This window comes from Triplophysa dalaica, chromosome 20 (genome assembly GCF_015846415.1).
Source record: "Triplophysa dalaica isolate WHDGS20190420 chromosome 20, ASM1584641v1, whole genome shotgun sequence".
Taxonomy (NCBI): Eukaryota; Metazoa; Chordata; class Actinopteri; order Cypriniformes; family Nemacheilidae; genus Triplophysa; species Triplophysa dalaica.
The window spans coordinates 3,252,748-3,270,912 of NC_079561.1; the positions used below are offsets into that span (position 1 = coordinate 3,252,748).

The 18,165-nt window shown below is 38.9% G+C and overlaps 2 protein-coding genes across 2 annotated transcripts; both read left to right on the forward strand.

Moving 5' to 3' along the window:
- The first annotated feature begins 72 nt into the window (after positions 1-72).
- Positions 73-12,888, forward strand: tmem201 (transmembrane protein 201). The gene is made up of 11 exons (XM_056733214.1): positions 73-275; positions 1,174-1,294; positions 1,446-1,634; positions 1,970-2,149; positions 2,570-2,898; positions 3,004-3,207; positions 8,524-8,750; positions 11,174-11,236; positions 11,358-11,639; positions 11,887-12,015; positions 12,095-12,888. Exons 1-11 carry the CDS (start codon positions 166-168, stop codon positions 12,190-12,192), a joined length of 1,932 nt encoding a protein of 643 aa, XP_056589192.1. The 5' UTR covers positions 73-165; the 3' UTR covers positions 12,193-12,888.
- A 2,208-nt stretch (positions 12,889-15,096) lies between these two features.
- foxl2l (forkhead box L2-like) lies at positions 15,097-16,537 on the forward strand. The gene has a single exon (XM_056733216.1). The coding sequence runs from the start codon at positions 15,145-15,147 to the stop codon at positions 15,988-15,990; it is 846 nt and encodes a 281-aa protein (XP_056589194.1). The 5' UTR covers positions 15,097-15,144; the 3' UTR covers positions 15,991-16,537.
- Positions 16,538-18,165: the final 1,628 nt, after the last annotated feature.

Here is an 18,165-nt window from a genome sequence, read left to right on the forward strand (position 1 = left end):
CGAATTTAATGATCACGGACTTTTATTTTGACAGGTAGTGATACTGCGCTCTTGACACGGATGTAACCGTCTTGTAGATTGACGCACGCATTTGCTGCCGCATGCGCGACTCCAGTGTGCGGTTCCTGAACAATAACACTACTGTCAATATTTATTGTTACAATAATGGAAGCATTTAACCATATACTACTACAATATCCGCCGTTTTTAGTTGGGGGAGTCGGGGCTACGGCGATTGCTGCAGGAGGAGCGCTGCTCTATAAAATTGCAACAAGGTAAAATGTCCCTGCCCATAAAATGTGGCTGGGCCTCGTATAACAGGCATGTTTTGCATAACAGACGCTGGTATCCATTGCATATGCATGAATGCTTTGAGAGTATGTTCATCCGACAGTTATGCACATGTGCATTTATTCGTGCTTGCGCAGTTAATGAATGTGGCGCGAAATCCGTACCCTTATGACTTTAAACCTAACCAAAATCATCAAGTATTTTTAAGTTCCCGTAAATTTACCGTCATAAACTATCTTGAAATGTTTTTTTAAAAAGGGAAAAGAGTACAATTTCTTTTATTATATTACTCAACTCGTTTAAATTAGCTGTTTGGAAAAACAACGTAACCCATCATACATATTGTATGTATATAAACAGATGCATACAATAGTGGAATATGTGCCATAATATCATTTACATTGTAATATATCATTGTAATACACAAGGCCTGTTTTGTTATTATTATTGAATGAGTCATGTTTTGTCTAGACTGATTTTCTCCCACTTTATCCAAAATCCACACCATTCATCATATTTGAGTAGAATAGATGTATAATTTCCTAGATTTTAATCCTATCTAATTTCTAACAGATTGCATGTCTTTACTTGTGTTTGAGTGACGCATAATCTTTCAAATCGTGTAATCTTGTCATTTATATTCTCACACACCGAACTGTCTCTCAAACTCTTCTCATCACGTGAATAGTGACTTAGACTTTTTCTTACTACTGTGATTCAATCAGACTCGGATCCCACACTTGGATCTGATTTAAATCTTGTGTTTTACATTCATTTGCTTTGAATGCATCTCAATATACACTGGTTATATTAATCAACGGCTCTTGAAATTTATATCAGATCTCAAACATAAAGTTTTACTGTGATGTTTTTATTCAACAGGAAGAAACCAACGCATGTCGATGTGAACTGCTGGTTCTGCAATAAGGAGACAGTGGTTCCCTATGGGAACAGGAACTGCTGGGATTGTCCATACTGTGAACAATATAATGGCTTTCAAGAGGTATGGATTTCATTCAGCATGAATAATTTTGTATCTTGAGGAAGGATAATCAAAAATCATTCATCGTCATTAAACAGGTCTGATTTTGATCAAATCTGTGCTATTGATGCGCAACAATTGAAGACTTGTTCTGCACGTTTTTGATCTTTAGAACGGAGACTACAATAAACCCATCCCTGCTCAATACATGGAGCATCTCAACCACGGAGTTTCGGCCGGCGTCCCGGAGACATCCAAGACTCTGCAGTGGGTCAACTGCCAGATGCTGTTGTGCAAGAAATGCAACAGTAACCAGACCCTGAAGATCAAACAGCTGGCATCGTTCATCCCCAGAGATGATGTAGGTTTAAAACCTCTTACTTTTACGTCAAATTGTAAACCTCCAAACCCTTTGTAGGATACAGTGTCCATTAACTACTGTTGTTCAGTTGTTACTATTAGGTATTCAACCTTTGTTTTGTGTCAGTTTTGTGCAGCTATAATAAGCATCCACGGTTATTTTCTAGAATCTATGACCTCAATCTTTCGATCATGTTGTCGACATTTGGTTAGATAAATGTGTCCCATAATTTGCATGTCAAGTTTATTTCTAGTAACCGTCCCTTTAGTGATGGCCGTCGGGTCGGTAACAGGCAAGCGACTAGTAATGTCAAATCCTATTCGCCACTGTTGCAGGACAACTATGATGAAGAGATCGAAGTCTATAAGCATCACCTCGAGCAGACATACAAATTGTGCCGGCCGTGCCAGACCGCTGTGGAATACTACATCAAACATCAGAACCGACAGCTGCGAGCTCTGCTCTTCAATCACCAGCTCAAACGCAGCCGGGATGCTGAGAAGGCCTTCGTCAAGGTGATCTCAACATAATTGCTCAATATAGTTTCATTTGAACGTGTGGGACTTGGCGTGAAATGCATTAACTACAAAAAACTGTATTTTTTTTAACCGTGAAGCGCTTGATACTAGGGGCTTTATTGGGTGCCAAGGGTGTGACATGATAAACGTTTCCTAGACAAACCTGTAATTTCCTGATGACTTGCTTGTGTAGCATGGAGCAGGTGTGATTAATGAACGGTGTGTTACTAGTGTTTTCTTAAACCACAGATAGATGGACGTAAGAGATAAAGCCTGTTCTCTCTTGCTTGTTTTCCGTCTTGAGTATTCTGTACATTGTACACCTACCGTCGGTTCATCCCTAGTTGGCACACCTGTATCAAGCGCCTGATCTGTTCTCATATCTGGTAATCTTTGTTTTTTGTGCCTGATATATAGAGCACGTATACCCTCACCACACCCGGCTGGTTGATCTTGCTCAGGGTCCTTGCGTTCCTCGCCTGTGCCTTTTTGGTAGCATTGGCTTTGCCGGGATCTGAATATGTCACACAGCTTGTCGCTCCGCCTAAACTTCCCCTCCCAAATGACACTGAAAGCAAGGCCAACGAGACAAGCAAGATGTGGAACGATCTGGTGGGTCTTCTTCCGGATGAGACCGTGGAAAACATCAGGCTGATCTGGCAGGCCGGCAGCGATCATCGGATGGCCGTGGCCTCCGTCGGTCTCCTGACTTGCATTACTGGTGTCTTAATGGCAGGGACTGTCAGGTGAGCCACTTCAAACCATTTCTCGTACTTTTCCACTTATTGTACGCTTTTGTAAATATACTAGAGGCGAAAGCTTCGCTTAAACGCGATTTCTTTACTATCCAGGTTGAGGAGGATTGATGCTGTGGCATCTGTGCTGTGGCTCCTGGTGATTTGCTTCTACCTGGCCGAGTTTTACCTGCAGACGGTCATCCCTGATTGGTTGGAAATGGTCAAGTTTGCCATCACGTCTTTGTGTTGTCTGGTGGGATTCGCTGCCGCAGTGGCAACAAGTAAATCAACGAATCCGAGGAGAGCCAGAGGCCGCAGGTCAGAATCTGAACAGTGACACTTAAGATGTTTAATGGGATGTGTAAGAGGACACTTTTGAGAAACGTCAAGGGTTTAATATTCCTCAGATTGGTACATCAGACCCTCGCTTTACACTAACGAACTAATGTTCTCCAGTATTGGCCTTGAAGATACTCAGTAGGGTTTAAATGGGCTTCTGATTTACAGTGCTCGTATTCTGAGCTGTAGAGAACATTATCTGTGCCACACATGATCTGAACGTAATAGTCTTTCCTTTTACGGCCTAGTGTTTGACATGGCTGCCATTGTGTCTATAATTTCACATAGACAGGACATCTCATTTTAGTAATGGAGCTTTTTTTGTAGTTTTGCTTTTTGTTATCCTATATTAAAAGCACCAGATAGCACGGTTCTCAACATCTCCAAGACATTTCGACCTTGTGTTTGGTACAAGTTGTTCTTCCTGATGAATGCAGCTTCGTTCATAGGTGATTTTTTTAATCTTATTACGTATTGCAGTCCTTTTCTCAGTGCAATGCTCACTTAGAGCAAGTATTTCCCCAACAGGGATATTTATTTTTTTCCCTCATTTACACTGAATACAGACTTTGATCTATGGCATCATGGTAATTCATATTCCATATTTGACAAGATTTTTGTTTTACATATATTAAGCACGTGCCAGCACTATATCTAAATATACTGTAACAAAAACACTGCATTACTTCAGTACCATCTTCCTCCATGTAATCTCTTAAAGTATATTATGTTTTAGTTAAATGACACTAAACATAATACTAATACTACCTATGTTAATTTAATAACATGCACATACTGTTGTACTTGTATTGGTAATGCAAAGAATTGTAGTACTTCAGTTATTCTTGTCAAATGTAAGAAAGGCCGAGAAATCGGTGGCGACATTTTTTTATATAGCAGAAGATTTTTTTTGAGCATTTGGGCGAAGTATTTGTGCCCTTATCGAGACTGAATTCATTCACATGCCCAGCTTGAATTTTAGAGAGAATTTATGCAAAGGACATTAAAATATGAGTTAACTAAGTTCTTTGCATAAGTATAACATTTAATGTAATATACCTCACTGTTAAATCCACTACATTCAATTATGTGCCACTAAAATTGAACAACTAACCACAGAAGACTTCTGGTAAACTATAGCCATGTCTGAGTAACTCTGAATAATTTAGACATTAAACCTAATTTGAGACGTTTTGTTTTTCTTCACAAACACAGGTAGGCCCATTTGTTGTGTTATGGAAGTAAAACTGTAATTGTATTTTACATTGTATGTATGCTGTTTTGGTCAAATGTGAGTGTGATATCATGTGAAAGAACGACTGTAGATTGTTTGGTTTTCTAGTTTTGCATTACTGTAATTCCCGTGTAGCATGTGACGTATAATGTGAAGTTTATTTTTCGGAGTACTTACTGATTTGACATAGACGTTTACACAATGTCTGCAACTTTCTCCCTTTTTGTCTTCTTGAAATCAAGTTCAAATCTTGCGATATGTAATAGAGCGCTACAAAAGTCAAAATGCTTCAACCTACTTTCAAGACTGGCATATAGATTAGCTTTAAATGTTTATAATTTGATATCACCAAAAAGCGGAATGTGCCTAAGCCAATTAAATGTAATCTCTGTAAATGCGGAGAATGTCACGTTTTCCTAATAGCTTGATTAGCAGTTATCATTATTTTGTCACATTTCACTTGTTTTTATAGTATTTGTTACATTCTTGCAAGGAATGAATTAGATTTTATGTTTCCTCATTTTGTCAGATGCCTTTGCCAGAGCTGGGGGTTGGTTAATATTTGTAGTTTATGTCTAGACTTAAAATTGTTTGACCTCAACATCATGTAGATTGTGAACCAGCCAAAGATTTTTTAGCACTACACTTGTATTGTTGTGAATATTCATATATAATCCTTGATATTGACATCCATCCAATTTTTCCATAATATATTTTTCCTGTTCTTTTTTTATAAAGTTGAGAGTCCTCAGATTTCATATGATTGCAAATGTGAGCGCTGCAGAAAGGTGAAGCTTATTTTAACACTGACGGCTGGTTTGGTCTGTCAAGATCAAATCCGGAATCTGTGTTTGTTTTATCAGAAGATGCATTGTGATGCTTCAAGATTGAGAGCAAACAGAATCTCAACCAACTGAGACCTGTTCTGTTTGTATGAATGAATCCAAACTTTAGTGAAGTTTATAGTATAGCCACAATAGGGCCATTTGTTTTAAATCTTATTGGTTCTTTGTGGTTCTTCGTTGCATGCATGCAAAAAGAAGAAGAAAAGTTTTGCTCAATTCTCTTTCACGTCAACCATTTGATATTTATAAAGAAGTTGTCTTCGGCATCGCTGTGACCTATCTGGTACATCAGTCACATTGAGGAGTTTTTTGAAGTGATTTTGATCTGGAATAACCACACAGTAATGTGAATTAAAATGCATTGTGAAGAATTAGAATCCTAAACTTGGATTTGTACGAATGATGTGTTTGTTTGCCGTGTTTCGAGTAAAACCGCATGGTGAAGCCATTCCTGTATTTTGCTTGGGTTATGTTTATATATATGTTTGACACTATTTAACCCTCTTATAAAACTGAAATAAAATACTGAAAAGTGGGAACTGTGTGTTTGGCGTTTCTTTATAGACTATGGCTGGACATTTAGGTTGCATGTTAAATTTTAGATAGTTTGAGAAGTTGTTGTGGTTTTATAGTAGAGAAACACCACCAAGAAATGCGTGACAATGTCGAATGTGCTTTCTGTACGGAGCAGGTTGAAATGGAGTGAGATATTTGTGATGTCAAATTTCACACATTTATTGCTTTAAAGGGATAGTTCATCCAAAAATGAAGTTGTTCACTCTCATGTCGTACAAAACCTGTATATGACTCTCTTTTCTGTGGAACACAAAAGAAGATATTTTGAGAAATGTCTATTTGGTTTTGTGTCCGACAATGGACATCAACGGGGGCCAGTGTTGTTTGGTGACCAACATTCTTCAAAATATCTTCTTTTGTGTTCCGCTGAAGAAAGTCTAACAGGTTTGTACTAACAAGAACATTTCACATAATAGTTTTTAAATATGCATGTGGTTACGTAGTCTGAGGCTGTGTGAGAATAGCCTAACTCACCCAATTTATGATGATTAGTTAGATGATGTCGCGTTATAAGTCAGAACTGACAATAGAAACTGAAAATATGTCAATAAGAACGGCTTTATTGTTGTAAATATAGTCAATGAGTTAGAATACCTTCACTGTTGTCTTGAATCTCAAAAGGTAAGAGTTGTTTTTAACATGTAATTGGTGAATTTTATAATGATATGATGATCAGGTCTAACTGCCTTACTTTACCAATATTTAGCCTTCATTATTAGATAATCCACAGTGCTTTTACAAACATTGCAAAATGTTTACATATACACAAATACTATTGATGTCGTAATACAGGTATATAGGCTAAAGAAGTATAGGCTACGTATAATATTCGTTAATGCCGTATTACTCACTTACATAAGAACGTGAGTTGCGAGGTGCTTAAAAAATATATTCTTAAAAACTTCCTATAATTTATCTTAAAGGGGTCATATGACACGACTAAAACAAATATTATCGTTTGTTTCAGATGTTATGCAATTTGTACACTAGGGCTGGGCGATATATCGTACGATTCTTAAGGTCTTTGCACGTATGCGTTTTTTCGTATTTGGCTCTCGCTTGTATGGTGTCTCTGACTTGTTAAAAAAGTCCACTCAAAATCCTTGAGGGATGGAAAAAACGCAGAAAATTGAACCCAGTCCGAATTTTTTTATGACCGGCGAAAATATAGGAGGCGGTGTGTAAATGTGATTGACAAAATGTGAGGTTGTATTTATTTTTTTACGTGCCAAAATTTCAGGGCGCGAATTTCGTACTCCATATGCAATGGGTTTAATGTATTATTAATGTGAATCGCAGTATATATCGCCCAGCCCTAGTGTATACACGATTTAAGGTTAAAAAACGCTGTATTTTCCACATACCGTGTATGTTTGTATCTCCTCTTTGCCCCGCCTCTCTGAAACATGCATTTTTTTTACAAACCTAATTGCTCTGAAAAGCGAGGTGTGCTATGATTGGCCAGTAAACCAGTGCGTAGTGATTGGTCGAATACTGCAAGCCTGTGAAGGAAATGTAACGCCATATTTGGAACATCATTTTCCAAAGCAAATGTAATGACAGGTACGCCCACCTCACTTGCGTTTACATGTGGGCGGTCTTAGTCAAATCATAACATGAACTGTCAGATTTGTGTGGGTTTGGTTACACGAGGCGTTTCAGGCAGGTCTGGTGAGCATTTGCTTTTAGAAAGAATGCATATTTTGTTCCGACACTTAAATTTTTGCAATTTTACATGTCTAATACATGCATGGGCAACTCATAACACACCAAAGACACATGAAAAACACATATTCGCACCATATGACCCCTTTAAAAAAGTTATTATATTTTCTCAGCAGTTTTGTGAATCAGGTGTGTTCCTGTCTGAATTATAGAAGAATCTGATGGAACTGAATTGGTAGAGCTGTGGAAGTGTGTGCTGCTTGCATGAGTTACAGTATTCTGGGAAATGCCTTAATATTGTTCCTGCTGGTCCAAGAAAGCATTGTTGCAATCATGTGGTGTAATCCTGTATAATGGAGGATGTGTACAGGTGTTGATATTGTCTTTCAAGGTTTTGATCATAGTTTGTAACTTGTCAATGTAATCCTGTATGAGATAGGTGTTTCCTACACATAAAGTACCTTATATTTTAAAACTTTGTTGTGTGCATGTATGCGTAAATGGAGGGTCCACAAGACACTTGTGCCCAGGGGCCTTTGAATTCCTAGTCCGGGCCTGGATGTAGTTAACAGGTTTTTCATGTAAAAAGCAGATTAGATGTTACTCATATGAAGTTTATTAATCATGATCAATGAGTCCAAGTGCAGTTAATACACTTTTACACTTCCCGTACTGATTTTGGGGTGTATTCTGCATGATTCTTCACATTTACATACGGTAAAGTCTTGTAAATACAGTCGAGAATGCTGCTCTTTCATGCTGTGGTTTAAAGCATAGTCAAATTTGCCACCATGTTTACTAAACAACCATGCAAATACTGGAGGATGCGTACAGCTTTGTGATTGACAGCTGAAAATCTGTTTTCCTCTGAGTTTCGTTTGCCAAAGTATACACTAGCGTATTTAATCAAATCCATTATTTTGAAGGCTGATTTGTGCTTGGTGTTGGATCGACTTTGCTCTTCGTCTGTTGCAGGTATCTGTCTAGTAGTTCTCCTGAGCTGTACTATAGTAATCGCTCGCCCCTGCTGTCTACACCTGCGTCTGGATCGTCTTCCTTCATCCCCACGCCTCCCCCCAACCTGTCGCAGCTGCTCGTCCGCCAACAAATCCACAGAACACGCAAGGCCTCGCCCTCCTCGCTGCCTGGCCGACTCAACAGAGCCCTCTCTCTTGGAACGATCCCCTCCCTTGCACGAGCAGGTGAGTGCATGTCTGCTGCAGGATCGAATGAGAAAAAAAATCAGACTGAAGAGTAAATTTCATTTTTTTTGTTCAGTTTTCATTACTCGTATGTTATGCCTCATATCAAAAGAACGTCCATATCATAAGACAATAAAGGAAAAGGATTCATTTTTGTTATGTGTCAAATCCTTCATTTCGATTGTAAGGTTGGTAAAGTAAGGCAGAGTGCTAGTAGAGAGGCCCCAGGTGCTGTTCTGTGGAAGCAGTGCAGAGGTGCATGATGGGAAAGATATGGGTCACTGGCTGACAGACTGAAGTTACTTGGCTCACTCTTCACCCCAGACTGTGCCGCACCTAACGGGGGAATTCTGCCAACAGAAAGTGAACCGAAAGAAAGAAAACTGCGAAGAGTGATTGAGAAATAGTATGTTAAAGTTCTCCGTCTAACTGCATGCTAAGGGATTTTCCCACCACTGATTGGTTTTGAGTTAAAGGAAGTGACTTCTAGATGTTATTTGGTCCACAGATGATCTGTTTCATATTATGTGTAATTAGATTCACTTCTGTTTGCTCTGATTCCTGTGCTTGTTGCTTTAAATCTACTTGAATCAAGGATGCAAGTGGGCGAGAGGTACAATTTAAAGAACCATGTTTTTTGTGACTGTCATAAAATGTGACTGCATCAGCTGGGCTGTTGTGTCCTTCCTTGTAATGCTCACAGGCTTTTTAAAGCCAGGGATCAGGGATGATGTTGGGAGTGGTGTTTAAATGACTGTTGTGAGACGGTAGAAGAATCACGGTTTGTTTCATGTATGGATCTTCAGTCGAGACCAGATGAGATGGCACACTTTAGCCTCCTTTAATCAGATCCAACGGCGAGCCACCAGGTGTGTTAAAAATGCCAAAGCCTAGTGTTCACCTTCTTCATATTGATTTATTCGCACACCTTTATCCCCACATTGGCATTATAACTTCATAAATATGTAAGTTTTATATTTATTCAGTTAAATATGGTAAAAACGTTTAAACTCTTAAAGGGGTGGTGCAAGGGTGTGCATTCTGACTTTTTCACAATATTTAACGTGCTGTCTTCTCATGCTTAACATGGTCAACTTGTCAAAAAAGGAGTTGGGCGTATTACGTAGTATTTCTGTGCTCGACACACACCCCTAGCTATCGTATAGGTTTCTGAAAGTTTTTTCCGAAGATATAAAACATTTTTCATAGTCCCTTATCGGACATTTCTCCAGGAAAAGCACGCGGCACACCCACAGGTGAAGGAGAATTCGCAGACGTCACTTTCACCTGTGTGCCGGAGAGAGAGAGCATACGTTCGCCAAGTTAAAGTATTTGTTAGTTCACTGCATTTAGGTGATGAATGTTATATAAACGATGGATATACCACTGGATTTGGAGATCATTTGAAACTGATATATGGAGCCGCCCCAGCGCTTAAAGATGCCCGACATGTACCGCATCAGTGAAACTGATGTCTGTGTTTTGTTGACAAGGGGTATGCACGTGCCTTAGTTTGGCCTACCCCTCCCCCCCGCATTGCAGCGTATGCTTCGGAAATAATCGTACAGCTGTATCTATTTTATAAATGTGATCAAACTAAATGCTCTTCGAAGATACAAAGTATACAATACTACTCTATAGGTACTCAAGATTCATATGAGATTGGCATATACCGCGTTCGTTACGACCGCTTTAAAGGGACAGTTCATCCAAAAATTCGGTAATCATTTACTCGCCCTCCGGTTATTTCAAACCGGATCAAACTTTATATACATTTATTTGGTCTGATGAACACAGAGAAAGATATTTGGAAGCCATTGGTTACGAGCATTCTTCCAAATATCTTTCAATGTGTGCATCAGAACAAAGGAATGTTAACAGATTTTCAGCAACTCGAGGCTGAGTAAATGAAGACAGAATTTTTGGGTTAACTGTTCATTTAAGAAAATTCTTCCGTCCCAAGCATTATCGTATCACTCATCTCCTGCTTCTGAACGCAAGATTTTGTGAAAGTCATTCATGTCAACAGTGTCCTGTACCTGCTCCATGATGTACATCCACCCATCTGCTCTGTAACGTTTACTGGTGTCATAGGGAAGCTTATTCATACAGTTGCAGCTGTGTTGGCTTCATATGGAGACATTTCTGGAATGACAGCATAAAAGTGTGAAATGATTTAACATTGCAGTTGGATGTGTGTTTCGTTATTTAAAAGTTGCTTGGAATTTCTGTTCCTTGTATCAGAGCTTGTGATGCTCTCATATTTCAAGGAGGTTTGCAGGGAATTGTTTTAAATATGTCATTGAACATAAAAGTCTGATTCATTTACATTTGCAAACCTTGATAGTGTTCAATTTTTTGCACATTTCAGGACATTTTTATCCATGTGTTGTTGATTATTTTGCTAAAATTTTCTCTTTTAGATTCAGGTTTTCTGTTCAGTGGAAGCCGACCGTCCTTACAATTTAAAGACTCGCCACCTTCAGGTAATGAATAATCTCATCTTTATAACCTGAAATAAACCAGAACTCTCTTTTGATAACATCCTTTTGACATAAATGATTCTCCAGTCAAATCAACATTCGTGGATTTTCTCTTATCAAATAGACTACTACTCCCTAAAGTCTGGAAGTCGGCCCTCCTCTCCTGCACCCTCCCCGACCCCTTCAGTTGCGGGTTCAGTCACTTCAACCTCCAGCTCCGCCAGGCAGCGCCGGCCCCTTATCAGCCCAGCAAGGCTCAACATCGGTGGGCAAAAGCTGCAGCTCTTTCCCTCTCCTCTGGAGACGTTCAGTTCGGTCTCACCACCTCACTTCCTGCCTGAGCAGAGCCATGTGCACGGTGGAGGATTTTTGCCTGATGTGCCACACTTCCATTCACACAATAATGGTATGGTACAGATTTTTATTAAACCTTTTTTTTAACAAAGAGTAGTTCACAAAAAACAATTAGGTCCACTTTTATTCAGCCGTATGTGGTTCAAAATCAGTATATGACTGGAACAAAAAAGAAGATATTTTGAGAAATGTTTCGGTGGTTTTGTATCCATACAATGGAACGTTACCAAGGTTCTTCAACATGATGTTGCTTTGCTCAGAGTTCTCAAATTTAATGTATATTATCATTCTACACCCAGGTTCACTCATCGATGAAGGCAGTGTGTTTGAGCATGCTGTGAAGCGCATGGGCAGCTCCTCTGGGTCTTCAGACTGCCATGCGGACACAACGACAGGAAATGAAACTGACAGCCAGTCTGAATGGAAAGGTAAGTTGATCACAACTTCACCAACTGTTACTCTGTTTTGCATAGTTTGTATATATTTAGATTTTTTTTGTCTTCTCAGGTTTTCTGGGTTTGTCCCTCTGGCCCGGGTTATTGTTCGCCAGCATGACTATCAACATAAGCTTCATCTGCTTCTATTTATATTACATCTGGAGATGAAAATGTGGGCCAGGCCTCAGAAGTTAGAGGTCACACTCATCCGCAATGTGCACCGGTCTATCCCCTTGCTCCATTCGTCTGGATTCTTTTGCAGGAGAGACAAGGAGAACTTTTCTCTTGCGACGTTTGCTGCTATCTGACATACAGAAGTGTTGTTTACTGGCAGAACCTGCGTAGTGACCAGATCTTGTTCTCATAAACTCGCTGGGATTCTATTCTGCGTGTCAAAGTATGACGCTTGCTTTGTATCAACATGTTGTTTGTGCATGTTTAAGAATCATTTGTTAGTATTTTTAAACACTGGATGTGTGTGAGAATGAGCGTGCTGTTTAATTTAACGGATGAATGTTGGCCACATGATTGTATCTTGATTACACACTCATCTGGCTTCTTCGCCAGTTACTGGTTTATATGTTTTTTTATCCTACATCCTCCGAGGACCAGGTCACATCATTCTCATATTGATGTTAAAGGTGCATACGTTTGTGAGGTGCAATATGTTTGTCATGTGAGACTCTGATAACATTAGTTTAGATGTGTTTTTGCGTAGAGTTTTCAGACTGTCCCTTTGTTTTATTCATTCACGCCACATGCATCATGACTCGGGTCTCAGAAGGAAAACGAGATAATGTTGATATTTTGTACATAAAAATGTGTATCAGTATTGCCAGATTAAAATAAACCATGTAATGGTTACATGATGGATTTGGTGTCTTCTGTATGATATCTATTGTTTCAGTGAAACATTTTCGTGCAAAAACTATCTATTGATAATAAAGGCAATCCTTACATTCCATTAAAATCTGTGAACATTCATGTATCAAACAAAAGAGATTTAGGTATGTAGTGTTTTACCTTTGTGATGAATATTACTAGATTCTGTAGCGCTTTGTTGTATTTTCATGAACACATTTTGAACAGAAGTCATTAAGATGATGGTTATGAAAGCAACTGTGTTCTTCAGACCTTTATTATTTGTGATTATTAGAAAATATATTTTTTCTATGTGAGTCACATGATGGGTAACATTTACTTGTTTTTGCATTTTATCTTTCTGAAATTAATTCATAATGGCAAATCACATAAATTAAGCATTTGTCATGTTGCTGATTTTTGAGAAGAATAGAAATGTCTGGTTTTATTGTTTACCTAAGCCGTGTCGGTGACATTTGGCGATATTTCTCATACTTGACTATTTCTATTACTAGATATTATATATATTAAAGATGTGTTACAAGTCCCAGAAATCTCTGTGTCATATTATTTAAATTGGTTTTATTTTAATAGGTTATACTAGTACCTAAAGTTGATGTACTGGAATAATTTTACATTCAAATGTAATGTAACTATAACAAACACAAGAAATCCATGTGAATTTTGAAGAGTACACCAGAAGTTTACGAGTTTATCTTTCGCCTTCACTGGTTCAGTGTCGACAGCTTGTCTACAGAGTCAATGATAACAATCTCAGTTTTTCCAGCATATTGTGTTATTTTACATCTGAGTGTGGGTGGTTGAGAGATTACAATGCTTTCGATGTCTATTTCCACAGAAATACAAAAGATGATTTGAATTACAAAGCAGCAATCCATTTTCCGTTCTGAAGATAGAGATTATTGTGCAGCAAATAGATATATTTCCTTTAAAAAGGAAATGAAGAGTCGAGGCACGTTTTTTTATTGCACTGTAGTTGCCAGTGTATTTGTCTACACACATTAGTCTTATTCAGCGTGGATGAAACTTGAATGGGAAATTCCAAAAAAGGGCAAGTCAACACATGCATCCTGCTGTAAGAATGTTTTACAATGTTTTAAGACAATCATTCAGACTGAGAACATTAGTTTGTGGTTAATTTAATGTGCTTTTGATATCAAGAATGCCATTCAAACAAATTGTTGCGATGTTTTGATATTTCATGAATTCCAACCCTAAAAACGTATTGTGTTTTTAGACCTCTTATTATTGTAAACTTTGCTATCCATGCTTAGCATGTACTGAGGTTGTTTCACGTACATGGATTATCTTAAATCAGGACTAGGCCTTACATTAGGTTTGAAATGACAAGACATTGAGTAAATGATGACAGAATTTTAAAACGCAAATAAAAATACCGAAGATAACCTTTCATCTGATGTTTTAATGATGATGATCTTTCCTGAAGCTCAGTGGTAAGAGCATTGCGTTAACAAGCAAGATTGTGGGTTCGATCCCAGGGGATTACACATACATATAAATGTATAGAATAAAGCAATGTAATTCGCTTAAAAGCGTCTGCCAAATGCATAAATGTAAATGATGATGATTATTGTTTACAAACACAGACAATTCAAAATGTCAAACCATGAATTCATCAAAATGTTACAACTGCGGTGCTTAATAACTGATATGATATTTTTGGTCTTAAAACCTGCTATAGGTTTCCAAACTAGCTTTACACATACATTGACATACTGTATAAACTTTGTTTGTCCTCCTTCAATCTTTGATCGGACAGTTCACAAAATGTATTTGTTATATAGACATGTGCATTCCACCAAGTCCAAACATTTTATTCTAAATAATTGTTCATTAATGAAGAGAAGAATAATAGGAGAGGTAGAATAAAATAGAAGGTCAATAAAAGCATCAGTCTGGTGTATTTGTCAATCTAAACCGACTGATCTTTCGATTTCAGTGATTTTGGCCTTACGCACCTGCGCATGTTGTCTTTGGTAACCGAACATCAAAGAACTGTTTACAGTAACAAATAAGAACCAGACAAAACACGCCCGCGACCCTCTTTCATGTTAAATCTGCGAACTTTTGACCCGGCAACCAGAAAAAGCGGCCCGTGGGAAAAAGAGAACGGAGGCAGGACAGGTGGGCGGGGTTTAAACGGACCTGTAGCACACCTGGCCAATTTCATCCTTACTCATGTGGAGGGCAGAGAAGAGCGCTGGATCTGACCTATAGATGCATCCATACCGAGTGGACTTACCAGCTGTCAGTATGGATAACTGTGCGGGAACCCATCACTCCCATGCCGCCGTGTCTTCAACTGGGGATAAAAGCTCCGGGTGCGAAGACAGACCCGCTGGAACCCACGCGCACGAAAAGCCACCTTATTCATACGTGGCCCTTATTGCGATGGCCATCAAAGACAGCGAGGATAAAAAGTTGACCCTGAACGACATCTACAGCTTCATCGTGTCCAAGTTTCCGTATTACGAGAAGAACAAAAAGGGCTGGCAGAACAGCATCAGACACAATCTGAGTCTGAACGAGTGCTTCGTGAAAGTGCCCCGGGAGAGCGGAGGGGAGAGGAAGGGTAACTTCTGGACCCTGGATCCATCGTTTGAAGACATGTTCGACCAGGGCAACTACCGGAGAAGGAGGCGCGTCAAGAGACCCTACCGACCACCCACTTTAGCGTATTTACCGGGAGCCCCTGGATTTAATTTCAACGATTCTTACTGCCTGCAACCAGAGCACGTTTACTGGCAAACCCCGTTCAGCAGCACCCCCTGGAGTCAGCACCATTCCGGTTCTCCAACGCTCCAGCCAATGTTCGGTAACGCGCGCCCTCTCTCGCCAAACGATTACGCCAACTCTCCCGTGAGTTATTACCATGGTCACCATCACCTACACCCTTCGTACAGATCGTACCACCGGCACCCGAGCGCTATGATGCCTTTGAGCGCGCACACGTACAGCGGGATGACCCCGCCGGTGAGTCCGGGCGCGAGCTCCATCTCCACCTGCAGCTTTACGCAGCATCCAAGCAGCCACATTGAAGTTGTGCATCATCCATATGAGTGATGGACAGATGCGTGATGACTGATTCATATCGGCAGTTGTTATTTTCACAATGTTTGCCTGTTTTTCCTGGAAATGTTTTGCGTTCCTTTCCTATTGTTTCTGAATTTCTGAGTTTGATATTAAGTTAGGTGCAAAACTTGTTTCGTATCAAATTTGCCATTACGGATTTATTCCATAAGCATCCATTCGTGATTGTGACAAAAACTGTTCGCACTTTGTTTAAACCAAAATAATTTATTTCAACAAATGTTCGAAGCATCAAGTCGCTAAAGCATATTTCGGTCCGTTTGTTTACCGTTGTGTTGACATCATTATATGGATTTACGATTGGGATGGCAATTTTACTGTATAAAATAAGTTTGTTAACGAAGTCTTGTTTAAAACTGGTTTACAAGAGTAAGCTACTAAACATTCGATTGTGTATCGTCTCTAAATATGTGTTTTATATATTGAATAGAGGTTTATTGTGTCTGGAATTTAAAAATATTTTTCTATGCAAATGTTCGTTACTTGTTTGAGTTTTTCTCTGATAAAATGTTGAAAGCTACTGTTGGAAGCACGATTCTTTCATTTATTTAACACTGTTAATGATTCTTATATATGAATATAAATAAAATCAGCATAAAAGCAGAGTAATAATAACACGTATATCTTATATTTTAACTGAAATCAATAGAGTACTTAAATAAAAAAACAAGACCACATTTAATTGTTCCTGTCACAAGTCTCTTGATAGTGTAATGGCGCCACCCTGCGGCCACATTTGATATTTTCTCTAAAATCAATTATGATATTTTTCACTCAATAACTGTTCAGCTCTGTCTTTTTTGCTCCTAGATTTTACTATAAAACATTTTATGACATAATATTAATTCTTATTCAATTAAAATGTGAAAGGGGAACTTTGACTTAACTAGTGGTTAACACGACTAGGTAAAATTTGGTCTTTTCCTTGTAATTGTACTGTAATTGTAATCTTTTCTTCCCACTGACTCCAAATTGAGTTAACGGTGTGATGTGTATGATACCGACTACACCTTAATTTAGCCATTTACTGTACTCAAGTGCCACTGATCACAAACAAACTGTCATCATTTCATAATATTATGGAACTGGAAATGCTCAGTGATGATATTGCATACGTTTGGATTTCCCATCATCTCCAGTTACTTCCCTCCGGTGATTGGGTGTCTGGCAGAGTGGTGCACTTCGCCCTGCAGTGACTGGTGGGTAGTGGTTGAAGGTGGGCGGATGCGGTCGCAGGGGTCTTGGCTTTATTTGACTGTGAGTTTCTGTTCTGCACACACACTTCCTGTTTTCACAAGCTGTGGGCTGCTTTACTCTCAATGATGGCGTTCAATGTTATCACCATTTTACCACCAGAGTCTGACTGCAAATGTCTGAAGAGATTAAGCTATTCAACAGCATGTGGTCAGTCACACGCAGTTCCAGATCTTCCATCCAATAGTGTTTAAGGGAGCCAGAGATGGTGTGAGAATTATAAACCTACTCCAATTAGTAAATAAGATTGTTAAAGGGCTCTATCATTTTATGGAAGCAGTTTCAGCCTTTACTAGACGTCTCAGTGAGAGCAGACAGCTTCTTTTTTTTGAATGACTGGTGCTGTTGAGTGACTTCCCCACGGGCCCATAATCGTAATTCTCTGGCATTTGCATCCAGAAATAGAGCTTCCTCTACTCACAGGAAGACAAGTCAGTAAAACATTTTTAAAAATGAAGAAAAAAATCGGCTTGCACGTAAAATACGCGCAATGCACGAAAAAACGCGCAAATGCACGAAAATACGCGCAATGCACGTTAATAGATTTAGAGATGTAGAGGTTTCAAAGGCATGCAGAATATACATACAGTATTTTTGCTTTGAGTTTTAATGCAGAATTTTTAAATATAAAGCATCATAGTGGACAAGAATAAAATTGAGGAATGCATAAAATAAAAAGTATTAAATTAAACAGTCACGATGAATATTACGGATGGGAATAACAACAAACGCAGTTTTTATTCGACTGCAGCGTATGAAAACGATCGACGAGGAAGCCAGACGACGTGCGTCTGAGGAACAGTTAGGGACCGTTGATATTGTTTCACCCCCTCGTGAAAAATGCAAACATTTATAGCGTTGGCACGAAATTACATTTTAAATGCACTGTGTACT

Excerpts from the sequence above, each read along its gene's own strand:
- tmem201 (XM_056733214.1), top strand. The coding sequence starts at position 166 with ATGGAAGCATTTAACCATATACTACTACAATATCCGCCGTTTTTAGTT. Across the intron at positions 8,751-11,173 it reads CCCCTCCCTTGCACGAGCAG|ATTCAGGTTTTCTGTTCAGT; the intron begins GTGAGTGCATGT and ends TTTCTCTTTTAG. Across the intron at positions 11,237-11,357 it reads TAAAGACTCGCCACCTTCAG|ACTACTACTCCCTAAAGTCT; the intron begins GTAATGAATAAT and ends CTTATCAAATAG.
- foxl2l (XM_056733216.1), top strand. The coding sequence starts at position 15,145 with ATGCATCCATACCGAGTGGACTTACCAGCTGTCAGTATGGATAACTGT.